Raw genomic sequence first — 15,556 nt, 5'->3', positions numbered from 1 at the left:
CATGGGTGAGACAGGAGGGTGGAAGGGTTGTTGATAGAGCTTTGATGGACTATGTGGTTGTGTCTAGGAATGTAATAGGAAGATTGTTGGATGTGAGAGTCCTGAGAGGGGAGGGTGGAGGTATGTCTGACCATTACCTGGTGGAGGGAAAGTTGAGAGTAGGTAAGAGATGGGTGAGTGCTAGGAGGGTTAGGTGTGGCAGGGAGGTTTTGAAAGTGAGTGAGTTGGATAAAAGAGAGAAAAAGATAGAGTATCAGGAGAAATTGAAAGATGAGTGGAACACAGTGAAAGATCGGGAAAATGGCAGCGTGGAGGAGGAATGGCAGTTGTTTAAGAGTGCTGTGGTGGGGCATGCAGAAGAGGTGTGTGGTGTGAGATGTGTGGGTGGTGGTGTAAGAAAAGGAAGTGAATGGTGGTGCGAGGAAGTAAGTATGGCTGTGGCTGAGAAGAGACGTGCATATGAAGTGTGGCTGCAGAGGAAGGATGAGATGTCATATGAAAGGTATAAGGAAAAGAGGAATAGAGCGAGAAGGGCTGTGCGTGATGCTAAAGTGGCAGCAGATGAGAGGTGGGGTAGGCGGCTGACAGAGAATTTTCAACAGAAGAAGAAAATGTTTTGGAAGGAGGTGAAAAGGGTGCGAAAGGGAGAGACTGGGAAAGAAGAACGAGTAAAATCAGAGGATGGAAGGATGTTAATTGAAATGGATGCAGTAAGGAAGAGATGGGCAGAGTATTTCGAAAGATTGTTAAATGTAGAGGAGGAAAGGGTGGCTGAGATTGTGGTGGATGGAACGGTGCAAGGAATAACTGTGTTGGGAGAGTTAAATGATTTTTTGATCACGAAGGAGGAAGTGGAGAAGGCAGTAAAGGAGATGAAAACAGGGAAAGCTGCAGGTATGGATGGGTGTGCTGTGGAATGCCTGAAGGGTGGTGGAGTGACTAATGTTGACTGGTTAGTAAGATTGCTGAATGTGTGCTTTGAGAAAGGTATGGTGCCAATTGACTGGGCAAGTGCTTGTGTGGTCCCGTTGTATAAAGGCAAGGGTGATAAGTATGAATGTACTAGCTTTAGGGTATAAGTCTGTTGAGTGTTGTAGGTAAGGTGTATGGTAGAGTGTTAATTATGAGAGTTAGAGAGGGTACAGAGGGAGTGATTGGTGATGAGCAGTGTGGCTTTAGGAGAGGGAGGGGATGCGTGGATCAGGTGTTTGCTGTGAGACAAGTGTGTGAAAATTATTTAGCGAAAAGGCAAGGATGTGTTTTGGGCATTTATGGATTTAGAGAAAGCGTATGTGGATGGAAGAATAGATGCAGAAGTGAAGTTTAGAATAAATGAAGTAGGAAAGGTGCTGGGAGGAATGAAAAAAGTGTTTAAATGTTGTTCGCTTAGAATGGATGTAAATAGAAGGTTGCATGAGGGTGTTGTGGTACCGACTGCGTTATATGGGGCTGAAACATGGAATACGGGTGTAGCAGAGAGGAAAAGTTTTAATGTTATGGAGATGAGGTGTCTGAGGAGTATGTGTGGAGTGATGCGTATGGATCGGGTGCGAAATGATGAAGTGCGAAGGAGAACTGGAGTTGTTCGGGAGATGGCTGGTAGAATTGAGCAGAGGGTGTTGCAATGGTTTGGGCATATGGAGAGAATGGATAATGAGCGATTGGTGAAAAAGATAACTAGATCTGATGTGAGAGGTGTAAGGCTGAGGAAGATCACGAATAGGATGGATGGACAGTGTGAAGAGAGTGTTGGATGCGAGAGGGATGTCTGTTGAGCAAGGAAGAGTGGCTGTGCGTGACAGAAATAAATGGAGAGAAATTGTGAATGAATAAGTGATGATGCAGCCCTGAGGGGATATTCTCCCGCATTTGGTCTGATCAGCTAGTCAGGTCAGGTGCGGGTAAGGGGATGGGTCTATTATGATGTGGCAGGGGTAAACCAGTTTTGCTGTTGGGCCCTGCTGCGGATGTCACTGATTGCATTGCTCAGTTGACCCTTGTGCGGTGTGGTGCGGTGAGAATGTGTCCGTTCTCCCCTTTGAGGCTAAGATACGAATGAATGTGTTTGAATGGATGAGTAAATGGGGAGTGTGTCGTCCTGTCTCGGCTACCTCCCTTTCCTTGGGGGAAGCAGCCTAGGTATATATATATATATATATATATATATATATATATATATATATATATATATATATATATATACAGTATATATGTGTATCTATCTATCTATCTATCTATATATATATATTTATCTATCTATCTATCTATCTATCTATCTATCTATATATATATTTATCTATCTATTTATCTATCTATATCTATCTATTTATTTATTTATCTATCTATCTATCTATCTATCTATCTATATCTATCTATCTATCTATCATTCTACATCTGTCTATTTATTTATTTATCTATCTATCTATCTATCTATATCTATATATATATCTTTATCTATCTATCTATCTATCTATATATATATATACAGTATACACACACACACATATATATGTATATATATATATATATATATATATATATATATATATATATATATATATATATATATATATAGTATATATGACAGTTGTAGCAGTAGTAGCAGCAATTAGTGGTGGTAGTAGTAGTAGTAGTAGTAGTGGTAGTAGTAGCAGTAGTAGTAGTAGTAGCAGTAGTGGTAGTAGTAGTAGTAGCGGCAGCAGTAGTAGTAGCAATAATAGCTTTTCTAGCCAATCTCTGAATCACCATCTTCTCTCATATATGTGTATCTCACCACTCATCTATCCATCCCTCTCATCTTTGGTTCCCTCTCCACCTTGTACATATACTCCCCCTAGTCAGTTTCATTATCCACCCCCCTCTCTCATATATCTCTCCACTCCATCCCTGTATCTTATCCTCAGGTTTGCCCCTACCCCTCACATACACTTTTCTGGTCAGTCTCTTATTCCTCATCCTCTCATATATCTCTCCAATCCATCCCTCCATCTCATCCCTGGTCTCCCCCTCCACTTCACTCATATATATGCTTCTAGTCAGCCTCATTCCCCATCCTCTCACATATCTCTCCACTCCATCCCTGCATCGCATCCTCAAGGTTCCCCTACCCCTTACATACATTCTCCTTGTCAGCCTCTCACTCTCTATTATTTTAGTTAATAAATCTATACTTTTTCGCACAGGGTAACAACCTCAAAGTGAACAAACACTGGGGAAATTCTCACTAACCCACCAATATTCTCCCTGCGAGTGATTTGTGGGGATGAGGTTGGTATTAGTGGGGCAGGGAAAGAGGAAAGTATTGTGTGTGTGTGTGTGTGGAGAGTGTGTGGAGAGAGAGAGAGAGAGAGAGAGAGAGAGAGAGAGAGAGAGAGAGAGAGAGAGAGAAAATCTTAATCTCTCCCTCTCTGTCTATCTGTCTGTCTGTCTGTCTGTCTCGTACGGAATACATCCATCCCTCGATCCATACATTCATATATAGAGTCATAGATAGATTATAGATAATAGATTGAAAGCTAGATAGATAACTATTTTGATTTTACATCTGAAGAGGGTTTAAATGGGACAAAAACTGCTTCTCCATAATTAAGCACAATTTTAATATGTGGTTCTAGTTAATTTGAAAAACATATTGCATTATAAAAAAAATATAATGGATTTCCTACTACTGTTTGCCTTCCTCTATACTCCATTGTGTATTATACCATTTTCACTTTAACTTGGCCTAAATTTGTCATATCTCCATCTTGAATTCAAAGCTGTTACAAGAGATTAACACTAGAATATGATGCCAGTCATGAAGCAGTGCTATGGAAGGAATGTAGAGTGTGAAATAAACTACAAAATAACCAAAAAATTTGGGCCAAATTAGAGTAAAACGAGTAAATTTACTTAATTGCTCATCATTACCTAACACATCATGGGTATGCGGCCGTGTGATGTGTCCGGCTCAGGGAAGATGGACGACCCTGCCCTGCACGGTCCCGGGTCACCCTTGGGCAAGGTGTAGCACCGGTCAGCGCACCAAAACGGTAGCAGCTGCATGATTACCATCGTCCAGGGAGGTACTACCATGGCAGTGACGTGGTAGCTGGCCTTGCACAACACTCCCAGGCGGGGAACTCAGTCACATTTACCAAGTAGACAAAGTCTGGCCTGACACTACTACTCATACATATCTCCTATACACAGCTGGCCATGAACAACACTCCCAGGCGGAAAACGCAGCCACATTTACCAAGTAGACAAAATCTGGGTGACACTACTACTCATACATATCCTATACACAGCTCATCCTCTTGGGGGTATGCCCCCTTCATTTTACCTGCACCTCGCCGTGTGGAAGGACCCTGTTCCCACCCTGGCTAGGAGCTGTCTGCCACATACAGTAATGGTATTGGTTGTTTGTGATCGATGGATCTGCTAGGCCACACAAACAGCATCAACATCTATACACCACTACCACTACTACTGAGAGGGGAAGGAAGGAGGGAGTGGGGGATTGGGGAAGGAAAGGATGGATGCTGTAATACGAGATAAAAAAAAAAAAAGGAAAAATCTCATTCAGTAAGATCAGCAACAACCAACCTCTCTCTCTCTCTCTCTCTCTCGAACGAACGAACGAACGAACGAACGAACGACATGGCTTAACAGTTACTCGTTGGCTAATTATTTTACCTACTCCATGTTATTATTCCCTCGTATGTTATGTATATCTTTTAAATACTGTACCTTCATAATCTGCATTAATAAACTATAGAAGAAAACTGGGGTTGGCTGCCCCTCCCAGGGAAGTACTACCGCCAAGATAACCAGAGACTCAAGGAATTGCCTGGATTCCATTTTCTCTGCCAGGTCTTGGTAGCTGGTTACACATCTTTCTGCCTCACACATCAGAGGGCATCAGGCTGCCTTCGTTACATAACACACACATCCACATTACATCACATTGCCTTAAACCGGCTATCCTCTTTCCATAAAACACCGATCTTGTCATTACATATACACATTCCACAACATATAGAAGCTCCCCCCCCCCCCAATAAAAATAACCATGGCTGCTGCTGTACTGGGAATTAGTGCGATGGTTTCTTGGATGACCACTACCGACAGGTTTGGGTCGTCTGCACAGGGCTGTCCTGGTCATCATCAAGCTACCGTGCCACTTTCAGTGTTGTGGCGCCCAAAACTGTTCGTCAGTGTAATAAAATTTTCTTCTGCAATATTAAGGAACTTTAATCCAACACCAACTCTGTTCACAATTTCCTCCAGTTTGAATCCCCAGATTTATTTTTTACAGAGACTCAGGAAAGCTCCACCTCCGATTTAGCTACATTAATTTTCCTGGTTATATCTTGATTCAAAATTTCAGACCCAAAGGACTTTGTTGCCTTGCTAAATCAGAAATTCCCGTGGAGAAGATTACTAAATTTAATTGTCCCTATTTCGACTATTCCATATACAAATTAAATTCTTTGGGTAAAATTTAGCATTTCTGTTGTGTTTATTGTTCCCCTAATGTCCCTCCAGCACCAAGTTTATTTGACTGTTTTCACAACCAAGTGTAATCAACATTAATACTGCATCAGATATTACTATCCTAGGTGATTTTAATGTCCATAATGATGGATGGCTCACTTATTCAGCCAGAACTAATGACTCTGGTCTTGAATGTCAGTCAATCAACCCGTGTACCAGACAACTCCAATCACAATCCCCACCTATTGGACGTGTTTCAAACAACCAATTCAGATAATTATTATGTCGAAGTGAAGTCCCCCTTCAGATCCTCTGATCATTGTCTGATACAAGCCACCAGTTCAACATCTACCACGTCCTCCTGCTCTAGACCTGTTATGGTGTCTAAATGGCACTACAACAGGGCAGACTGGGAGGGTTTCCAAATTTTTTCCATGGATGTTTCTTGAACCTCCTGTTTCTCTGAAGATGCAAACTCCACATTGGGCCACATACAGATTACATTAAAGTTGGCATGGAAACATTCATTCCCCATCAGAGTTACAGAAAAAGATATAATTCACCTGAATGGTTTGACCACAGTTGTGACAGAGTAACATAACAAGAAACAATAGCCTATAACACTTACACAAGGACCAAAACTAAATGAGCCTTTACCTTTAAGAAGCCTTTATTATAGAAATATCAGTAACTGTACCAAAACTATTATCCATCTTTCTAAATCAAACCTTTTTCATAGACAAGCCAATAAACTACTAAACAACCCAAATGATAAAATATTCTGGTCTACCTTAGTTCATTCAAATCTAACTTCACTACCACCTCTTCCATTCCACTGTTACAGTCCCCCAGTGGAAATCTAGTAAGTGACCCACGTGGAAAAGTCAACCTTCTTCTTGATATTTTTTCGAGTCAGCCCTAAACACAGAACGTCACAGTATTCCTGTACTTGATTTTAATTCCCCTCAAATACCCCCCTTCAAGATTCACATAAGATACGCACAGGCTGTATTACAAAATATCTCAGTATATAAGGCTACTGGTCCAGATGAAATTCCTTCAATTGTACTTAAAAATTGCTCCCCCGTGTTGGCTCCTGTATTGGTAAAATTTTTCTGCTTATGCATCTGTACCTCAAGTTTTCCAGCCTCTTGGAAAGAAGCAAATATCCACCCTGTTCCTAAGAAGGGGGCCACTTCTGATCCATCAAACTATAGACCAATCGCTATAACTTCCGTTCTTTGCACTAATAAACACATAGTCAAGCACCTGGAAATCAATAAATTAATCAATGATCGGCAGTATGGATTTAAACAAGAACGTTCAACTGTAGACATTTTTTACCTTCTTATCCATTAGATTAACAAAATAATAGATCAACGTGGTGACACACACACAATAGCATTTGATATTTCAAAAGCATTTAACAAAGTGTGGCAGCAGGCCATATTGTCTAACATGTCACACTGTGGCCTTGCCTCACTGGTTCCTCTAATTTCGTCTTAAATTCATAATTGAAAAAAAATACTGGTAATGGTAGATGAAATTTATTCCCAATTCATTCCATAAATGCTGGCATACCTCAGGGAGCAGTTTTGGCTCCAACTCTCTTTCTCATCACCCCAATACACTCTTATGCTGATTACTCGACACTTCATAGTTCTTTCACATTTAGTACCTCCTTTACACAATCTGATATTATAAATTCCCTAATAAACACAGCAATTTCTCTGAACCAGGACTTTTCTAAAATTAATCAGTAGGTACAGACAAATCTAGTGTCATTTAATGCTCAGAAAACTAAATACATTAATTTCTCCAACAGAAAGAATCCGTCACACTCCCACATAACTTTAAATGATGTCATTCCCGTATCCACTACACTTGATATCCTAGGTGTCAAACTAAACACCAACCTAAACTGGACAGCTTATGTTAAATCCCTCCCTAAAAATGCTTATAAAAAATTGGGACTTCTGTACAGAGTTCGTGAATTCTTCACTGACGAGCACTTGGCCACAATATATAAAAAGTCAAGTGCGTTCTTAGATCGAATACTGTTCGCCATTGTGGTGTGGATGTGGAGCAGTTGCAACGAGGCAGTTGAACAAAATTCAAAATAAAGCCATCAGATTAATCAATAATCCTGCCATTACGGTGGACTTTCCTCCATTATCAGTACGTAGAGATGTTGCATCTTTAGCATTATTTTACCGATATTTTTACCGTAACTCCTCTGACGAACATCCTTCAACTATGCCTCCCCTCCACATTTTCCTCCGAAATACTCTGGCAGGTGGGAGCGCCCGTGAGCTTACATTCTCCCCCCCCCCCGCAATGCAGAACCTCTACTTATCAAAATTCATTTATCCCCAGAACTACTACTCTCTGGAATTCACTTCCTGGGAGTTACTTCCCACAAACATTTAATCCACTTTTATTTATATCCAGTTGTTATATATTATGACTGGAGGATGACTTTAGGCACACGCACTTGTTTTTTTTTATTTCCTTCCTCCATTCATTGTCTCTTTAAAAAATAGTGTATATTAAACTGTCAAGGAAAAGGTTTTACGGAATATCCACAAATACCGTTCTTTTTCTTCTCCTCCTTCTCTTCTCATTATCCACCATCATCACCACCACAGCCACCACTACCACCTTCATCATTCTCCTCTTCCTCCTCCCCATTATCATCATCGCCTTTATCATCTTAACCGTATGTCAGATGAGGAACTATCGCACTCTGTCAGTCTTTCCCTCTTTCTAAGGCCTCCAGCTTTTTAAACTCTACCAGACAGCCTGAAGGAGCAAGGGGGCTGTTGTTGTCTAGATTTCTCTGTCTATAATACCAGTCAATAATACCACAACAGACCGCACCACCACACAGGACAATACCACACCAGTCAATAATAGCCACACCACACCACACCACACTACCACACAGGATAATACCACACCAGTCGATGATAACCGCAACACACCACAACACAGGACAATACCAAACCAGTCGATAATATCCACACCACACCACCACACAGGATAATACCACACCAGTCGATGATAACCACACCACACCATAACACAGGACAATACCACACCAATCAATAATAGCGACACCCCACCACCACACAGGATAATACCACACCAGTCACCAATAGCCACACCACACCACACCACCACACAGGATAATACCACACCAGTCACCAATAGCCACACCACACCACACCACCACACAGGATAATACCACCCTAGTCAGTAGCAATCACACCACACGACAAAGGATAATACCAAGCCAGTCAGTAACACCCACGCCACACCACACCACACCACACCACACAGGATAATGAGATATGGTATTTCACTCTCTGAACAATATATCTGGCAAGAGAGAGAGAGAGAGAGAGAGAGAGAGAGAGAGAGAGAGAGAGAGAGAGAGAGAGAGAGCATTATTTTTTTTTTTTTACCTTCTCATGTAATCCATATCACATCCAAGCGATTTTATTAAGCACAGGAGGGAAATTTGGAACAAGGCAGGGGAAGATGTACCCTCATTAACCCCTTCAAATTGCTAGTCACGAAGAAGTGCTATGGGAGAGATGTAGAGCCGTAGCATTGTCTTGTTCTGCCCCTAAGCTATGTGAAATAAGCTGCAAAAGGACGAAAATCTGGGCCAAACTAAGGTGAAATGACTATATTTGTCATTATTTTTGTTGCTGATGGTTTCTTGTTCTTGGTTTTGTTGTTGTTTCTTGTTTTTTACTTTGTTTTTACAGGTGTTGTGGTGGTATTGTTATTTGTTCTTGTTTATTTGTCATTCTTGTTTTTTACTTTGTTGCTTTTGTAGTTGTTGTGGTGGTATTGTTGTTCTTGTTCTTTATTCTTGTTTATTTGTCATTCTTGTTGTTCTGTTACTGTTGTTTTTGTTGGTGTTCTTGTCGTTCTTGTTGAGGATAATGGAGCCGAGTTCTTGCTTACGACTGCCATACTGCGCGACGACCACTGGGGGCTTCACGACGACCTTTACCACTACTCACACTGCCGATGCTGGGGTCACCTCGAGTCGTACTGGTCGTCTTCGTTGTCTTTGTGGTCGTGGTGGGCTCCTCGGACGACCTCTTCAACCTGTAGATGCAGGCCTCGCAGTAACACCTGCCGTCTAAACCCATGTAGCAGCAGGGATCAGGCCCACACGGAGGGGGGCTTGCTGTGACTGTTGTGGGTTAGGAAGTAAAAACAATAGTAGTAGTGATGATAATAGTAGTAGTACTGATGATAATACTAGTAGTGATTAGGATAATATTAACAACAGTAGTGATAATGATAACAATAACAGTGATAATAGTGGTAGTTAGAATGATAATATTAATAGTGGTAGTAGTAATAATAATAGTAGTAGTGATAATAATAAGAGTAGTGATAATGATAGTAGTAGTGATGATAGTAGTAGTGATGATAATAATAATAGTAGTGATAATGATAGTAGTAGTGATGATAGGAGTAGTGATAATGATAAAAGTATTAGTGATTATAATAGTAGTAGTGATGATAATAACAGTAATGGTAACAACATAAGTGATAATAATAATAATAGTAGTAGTGACGATAATAACAGTACAGTAGTACTGATAGTAGTGATTTTTAATAATAGTTATAATGATAACAGTAGTAATGATGATAATATTAATAGTAGTAGTGATAATAACAGTAGTAGCGATAATGATAATAGTAGTGATAATAGTAGTAGTAATAATAATAATAGTAGGGATAATAGTAGTAGTGAAGATGGTAATAGTAGTAATGATAATAATGATGGTACTAGTGACGATAATAATAGAAGTGGTGATAATAATAGTAGTGATAATGATAATAGTAGTAGTGATAGTGACAATGATAATACTATAATAATAATAATAACAGCAGTGGTAATAATGATAATACTAGCAGAAATAATAATAATGATGATAACAGCAATAAGCCTTTACCAAAGACGTATCCTCATCATGCGGTAAACAATATGTAGAAATGCACTAATAGTTATGCCAATGTCATATATATATATATATATATATATATATATATATATATATATATATATATATATATATATATATATATATATAAAGGCAAAAACTACTGTAGAACTTGTACACTGTTTTTACCTGTCCCCGTCCCGGAGGAGCTTGGCGATTGGTAGGCTATTGTTTTCAGTGTTTTTTTGTTTGACCCTCTGTCTGTCTGTCAACAACTTTACGTGTAAACTAGAGATGCGATTTTGACTAAAATCACAGGGATGATGGGCTTCGACCTTCTGAAGACTTGATTAAATTTTAGCCCAAAATGGACCCAGACCCAGGCTGTGGACCCCAAAAATGAAAAACAAAAAAAATCCCCATAACCGTTTTCAAATTCGTCACATCGACATGGAACCAAAACCTAAAGGTGCATCGTCAATTATCACCCGATTTACTCCAAATTTTGTGACATCTTCGACTAGATATCCTGTTGTGTTTACACGTCAGCACAAAAATGACTGCCGGACACAGGTTTGCTGTGCCTTTGCACCGCCTCTTGTTCTTTAAGACGTTAAGATCTTCCAGCAAGTAGTTTCCAAGATATAGCTATTTACAGATTAGTTTCCATGTTTTGATATGGCTCGTAAAATACTTAAAATGTGGAAGTTTCCTACATAAGGACATAAATCATGGTTTAAACTCTTTTTTTCAGTAAGCTATGAAGAGAATCCAGCAAGAAGTTTGCAGAATATTACACAAGAAAGTGCTCAAAGAGCGCATACCTCCGACAATGCCATTGCCATTAAGAAGGATACAGATCCGTACAAGTGGATATAGGATCCGGATGCCCCCCCATATTTAATTAGTTCGTTTTTGGTCCATGGCCCATCTTTCCATAACATTTCGTTGAAACTCATTGCGAACTTTTGGAGATATTGTGCGGGATACTCCGGATCCGGTTCCGCCCCCAAATTTAATAATTCTTACTTGGTCCATGGCCCACCCTTCCACAAAATTTAATCAAAATCCGCTCATAACTTTTTGAGTAATCCTGCTAACAGACAGACAGACAGACAAACCAACCAACCAACGCGGGGTAAAACATAACCTCCTTGGCGGAGGTAACAAGACAGATTTTTCCTTATATGGTCATAGCTCGTGAAGTACAGACAATATGGCAATTTTACCTATACGGGCATCAACTACGACACATACTCTATCTTTCTGTGTGATAGGAAGCCAATCCACCTGGTAGTTTACGAGATACAGGCCCGGACGGAAAGACGGACGGACAGGGGCGATTCCTATATCCCCATCATATGGGATAATGGTGGGGATAATAATAGTGATAATAGTGATAATAATAATAATAATAATAAAAATAATGATAATAGTAGCAGTAGTAGTAATCATACTACTGCTACTACTACCACTACCACTATTACTACTGTTACTGCTACTACTACTACTTCTACTACTACTAATAATAATAATAACAATAGTAATAGTAACAGTAAAGTAAAAATGCAGCGAAACAGTCATATGTAAGAACAAAAATGTCACTGACAAAACAAAGAAAGAAATGTGTGTGTGTGTGTGTGTGTGTGTGTGTGTGTGTGTGTAAATCCATGAAAAAAAACATTATACATAACGAATATATCATTCTTAGTGGCATAGTAGGCTTCGCAACGGCTCTTCTTTAGTGATGTAGCCATTTATTATTATTTATGCATAAAGCATCCCCGAACTTTCGAGCGCTTTTTATATTGTTTAATATTGAAATTGTCTGCACAAATGGAAGAGCATATCAGTGTGCAATGATGAGAATAAACCGCTGAGGAAAACGTGCAACGAAATCTCAGTTTAAAATTCCATATCGACATTCGGTATTTTGCATCTATTAGATACGAGAGGATATCGATTTGCCGACAGAATGAATCACTAATGAAGAGGTATTATGAAATTTCAAAAGAACTTAACATCACGAATCTTTAAAAAAAAAAAAAAAAAAAAAAAAAAAAAAACATAAATTACCGTACCTGGACTCAAAGCAGGAAGAACAGTCAGTAAAATGCAGAGCAGAGCAAAAGGAGCCATGGCATTCATTTCCCTCGGTGTCAGGGTCCACACTGAATTCCCACACCCGCCACACTTGTGGCCAGGGCTCTCACAACAGTTGATATGAAAATCCCTAGGTTTGGTGCAAAAAATCCCCAGATTGGACAAAAAATCCCCAAATATAAAATACCAATATAAATGTACTTACACATAGAAAAATACTATTTTATGAAATAATAAAACAATTTTTTTAATACACGAGGTATATTTTTTTCAGTATCAAGCATCAGTTACGTAAATTTAATCAATGAACCAATGAAGAGTATAAATTATAGCTCTGCTTTGGTTACAGGAGACAGTCTGCAAATTGATAAAAATAAATTCAAAAAGCCCTCACTCAGTATTGTTTTACCAAAGTGAAACATCTGGGTCTAGGAACTTGCAGAATAGGCCTACTAAAATGAAATTAAATCCTATTTCTGACTAGACGGCTGAAAGATAAAAATGAAGAAAAGCATGAGAGTTAAAATAAAGGCAGCAGAAGTAAAGAATGAATGGAGAGGTGAAGAAGAAAGATGGATAAAAAAAAGTAGGAAGATAGGAGTAAGAGAAGAAAAAGAGTAAGGGAACAGAGTAAAAAAAAAGACATAGATATAAATAGCTGAAGGAGATATGAAGGAAGAAAACACTAATAAATAGGCTGCATAGATATAAATTAATGAAGAGAAGAAAGGGGGGAATGAAGGCGAGAAGTAAGTATACAGACTATTATCATCATAGTGTAAGAACAGAAGAAATAAGGAAGCTGGAGAAGACCAATTGCTTCACACAAGGCAGGAATGTAAATGAGAGGAAATTATGGCTAACTGAATGGGAGAGAACGATAAGGGAGAGGGAATAAAGATATAAAGAAAGAGAGAGAGAGAGAGAGAGAGAGAGAGAGGAATGATTGAAGGAAGGGGATCAGTTATGGAGCACAAGTTGAAAAAGGCTGGTTTACTTTCACTCCATATGACTAAAAGAATCACAGTTTCTCATATAAATCAGGTACAACCCAGGAACTGGTTGATTTAATCCAAATTAAAGCATCAGTTTAACAAAAATAATACTGTAACATGTAATATGCTCCTGGCACTAATTTTCAGCAATATATTGTATATAGTATGATATTCTGTATATGTATAAAAATATATGTAATCCATATAAATAATGTATAGGCCTATAGCAAAGGTGTTAAAGAAAATATCTTTCATTTACACATCATCAATATACAGTACTTAGAACATAAATAATGGTTTTCCATTATTCCACATTTTCTTATTTTGAGGGAGGAGGCTGGATAAATCTAGGCCTAGATACCTGAGTAACATGATATATTCCATACGAAATAAAATGTGCTAGGTTAATAGAGTGGGTGTAAATGCTAAAGAGCCTTAGGAGGATGTGAACTTTGTAACTGCTGAGTTGCTTTGTTGTAGCCATCCTTCTTCACAAGGACTTCTCAAGAATAGGTGTCAGGTATAGATATGTAGAAACAAATGTGTTTCAGCATAAGTAAACTATTCCATATATCAAAATAAATTACGTTTACTCTGTTCTTCAAGAAGCTAATTATTAAGTGTATTTGCAATTATCTCATGAGCTTCACTGTCTGTTGCATTGGATTTTACATTTCTAATATATTTCAACAATCGTGGATGGTCTTCCAAACATAGTTCACATGCAGACATCCCCATTGAAGCCATTCCTTCTTTTCCGTGCAGAAGTCCCACAACAGTTTCTCTTTTCAAAGAATTTCTATTGTCTGTCTTTATGAGTTTTAATGTACTGAAGAGTCTCTCCACTGGGGCATTTGCACATGGTAGTGACATCATACATCCAATAACTCTGGAGAGATTTCCATATTTCAGCTCACCACTTAAGGTTTTCTGGCTAAGCCGTTCTCTCCAGAACTGAAGATCCGATTGATTGTTTTTTAGTTTATCAGTTTCTTCTATTGCCTGTTTCCGCCACTCCATGTCCACCAAATTCAGTGGTGCTACATCATGCAAAAAGGAGAAAGATTCATATACTTCTGACAAAGAGGCAGGGTGACAGTTAATAGCATTAGAAGGCTCCAAGAATTTGAGATGACTATAGCTTTTTCTTTGTATCTCCTTGAACCTCTGTCGTATTTGTTCTGTTAGTTCCACCATGTAGTTTCTGCATGACACTCGAACCTGTCTAGCCGCACTGGGGTCTCTTTGCGTACACTCAGAAAGTGTAGCAGTTGCAGCTACACCAACATACACATGATCAATGTCTACTCTGTTTTTGGAGTCATAGATGTCAACAGTAAAAGGGTCCTCACATCTTACTACACTTATTTTCATGAAGACGCACAGTATTTCTTTTAGGAGTTTGTGAACTTCATCTTGAAGATGATGAAGAACTGGGGCTTCACTCTGGAATAGTGTATTAAAATCATTCAGCAGTTTAAGCTGAAAGGACATAAATTCCAACTGAGATTTGATGAATTTGTTGTTCAGTGCTTGTAGAATGGTTATCACTGTATTTGAAGGATCTTTCTTTTCTGCTACTTGGTCTGTAAAATAAAGCTGAAGTGCATCCCATTGCTCCAATACTCTGTTTACAACATTCTCCATTGACAGCCAACGTGTTTGTGAAAGGCCAAGTATTTTGTGAACAGGAATATTGCAAAACCTTTGAAACTCCTCCAATGTGTGGATTCTTTGGCTGGACCGACTAAAGTGCGCATGCACATTCCGGAGTAAGTCTTCAAGAGATGTTGAAAGTTTCAAACAAGCATTGGAAGAACAGAGATGAATCATGTGACAACTACACCTTACAGTAACAACATGGGGCAGGTCTTTCTTCAGTAAAGAAACTACACTACCTTTGTCCCCAAACATCACATTTGTAGTGTCAGATGAATATCCAATAACATTTTTCATTGGAATGCCCTTTTCTAGTAGTGACTTTTTAATAACACTATATAGTCCTTC

At 39.0% G+C, this 15,556-nt stretch overlaps 1 protein-coding gene across 1 annotated transcript; it reads right to left on the bottom strand.

The window, feature by feature from the left end:
- Nucleotides 1-5,880: 5,880 nt before the first annotated feature.
- Nucleotides 5,881-12,608, bottom strand: LOC145407886 (uncharacterized). Its single transcript, XM_080278750.1, has 2 exons — nucleotides 12,533-12,608; nucleotides 5,881-9,691 (listed from the first exon to the last, which is right to left on the bottom strand). Exons 1-2 carry the CDS (start codon nucleotides 12,597-12,599, stop codon nucleotides 9,453-9,455), a joined length of 306 nt encoding a protein of 101 aa, XP_080134876.1. The 5' UTR covers nucleotides 12,600-12,608; the 3' UTR covers nucleotides 5,881-9,452.
- Between the last annotated feature and the right edge of the window lie 2,948 nt (nucleotides 12,609-15,556).

This window comes from Coenobita brevimanus, chromosome 74 (genome assembly GCF_032717465.1).
Source record: "Coenobita brevimanus isolate Jiangsu-jjx chromosome 74, ASM3271746v2, whole genome shotgun sequence".
Classification (NCBI taxonomy): Eukaryota; Metazoa; Arthropoda; class Malacostraca; order Decapoda; family Coenobitidae; genus Coenobita; species Coenobita brevimanus.
This window is presented reverse-complemented; position numbering and strand designations above follow the sequence as displayed.

What these genes read in the sequence shown, in the direction of transcription:
- LOC145407886 (XM_080278750.1), bottom strand. Translation starts at nt 12,599, where the DNA reads ATGAATGCCATGGCTCCTTTTGCTCTGCTCTGCATTTTACTGACTGTT. An exon ending in TCTTCCTGCTTTGAGTCCAG is followed by an intron (nt 9,692 to 12,532) that starts GTACGGTAATTT and finishes AACCCACAACAG; the next exon opens with TCACAGCAAGCCCCCCTCCG.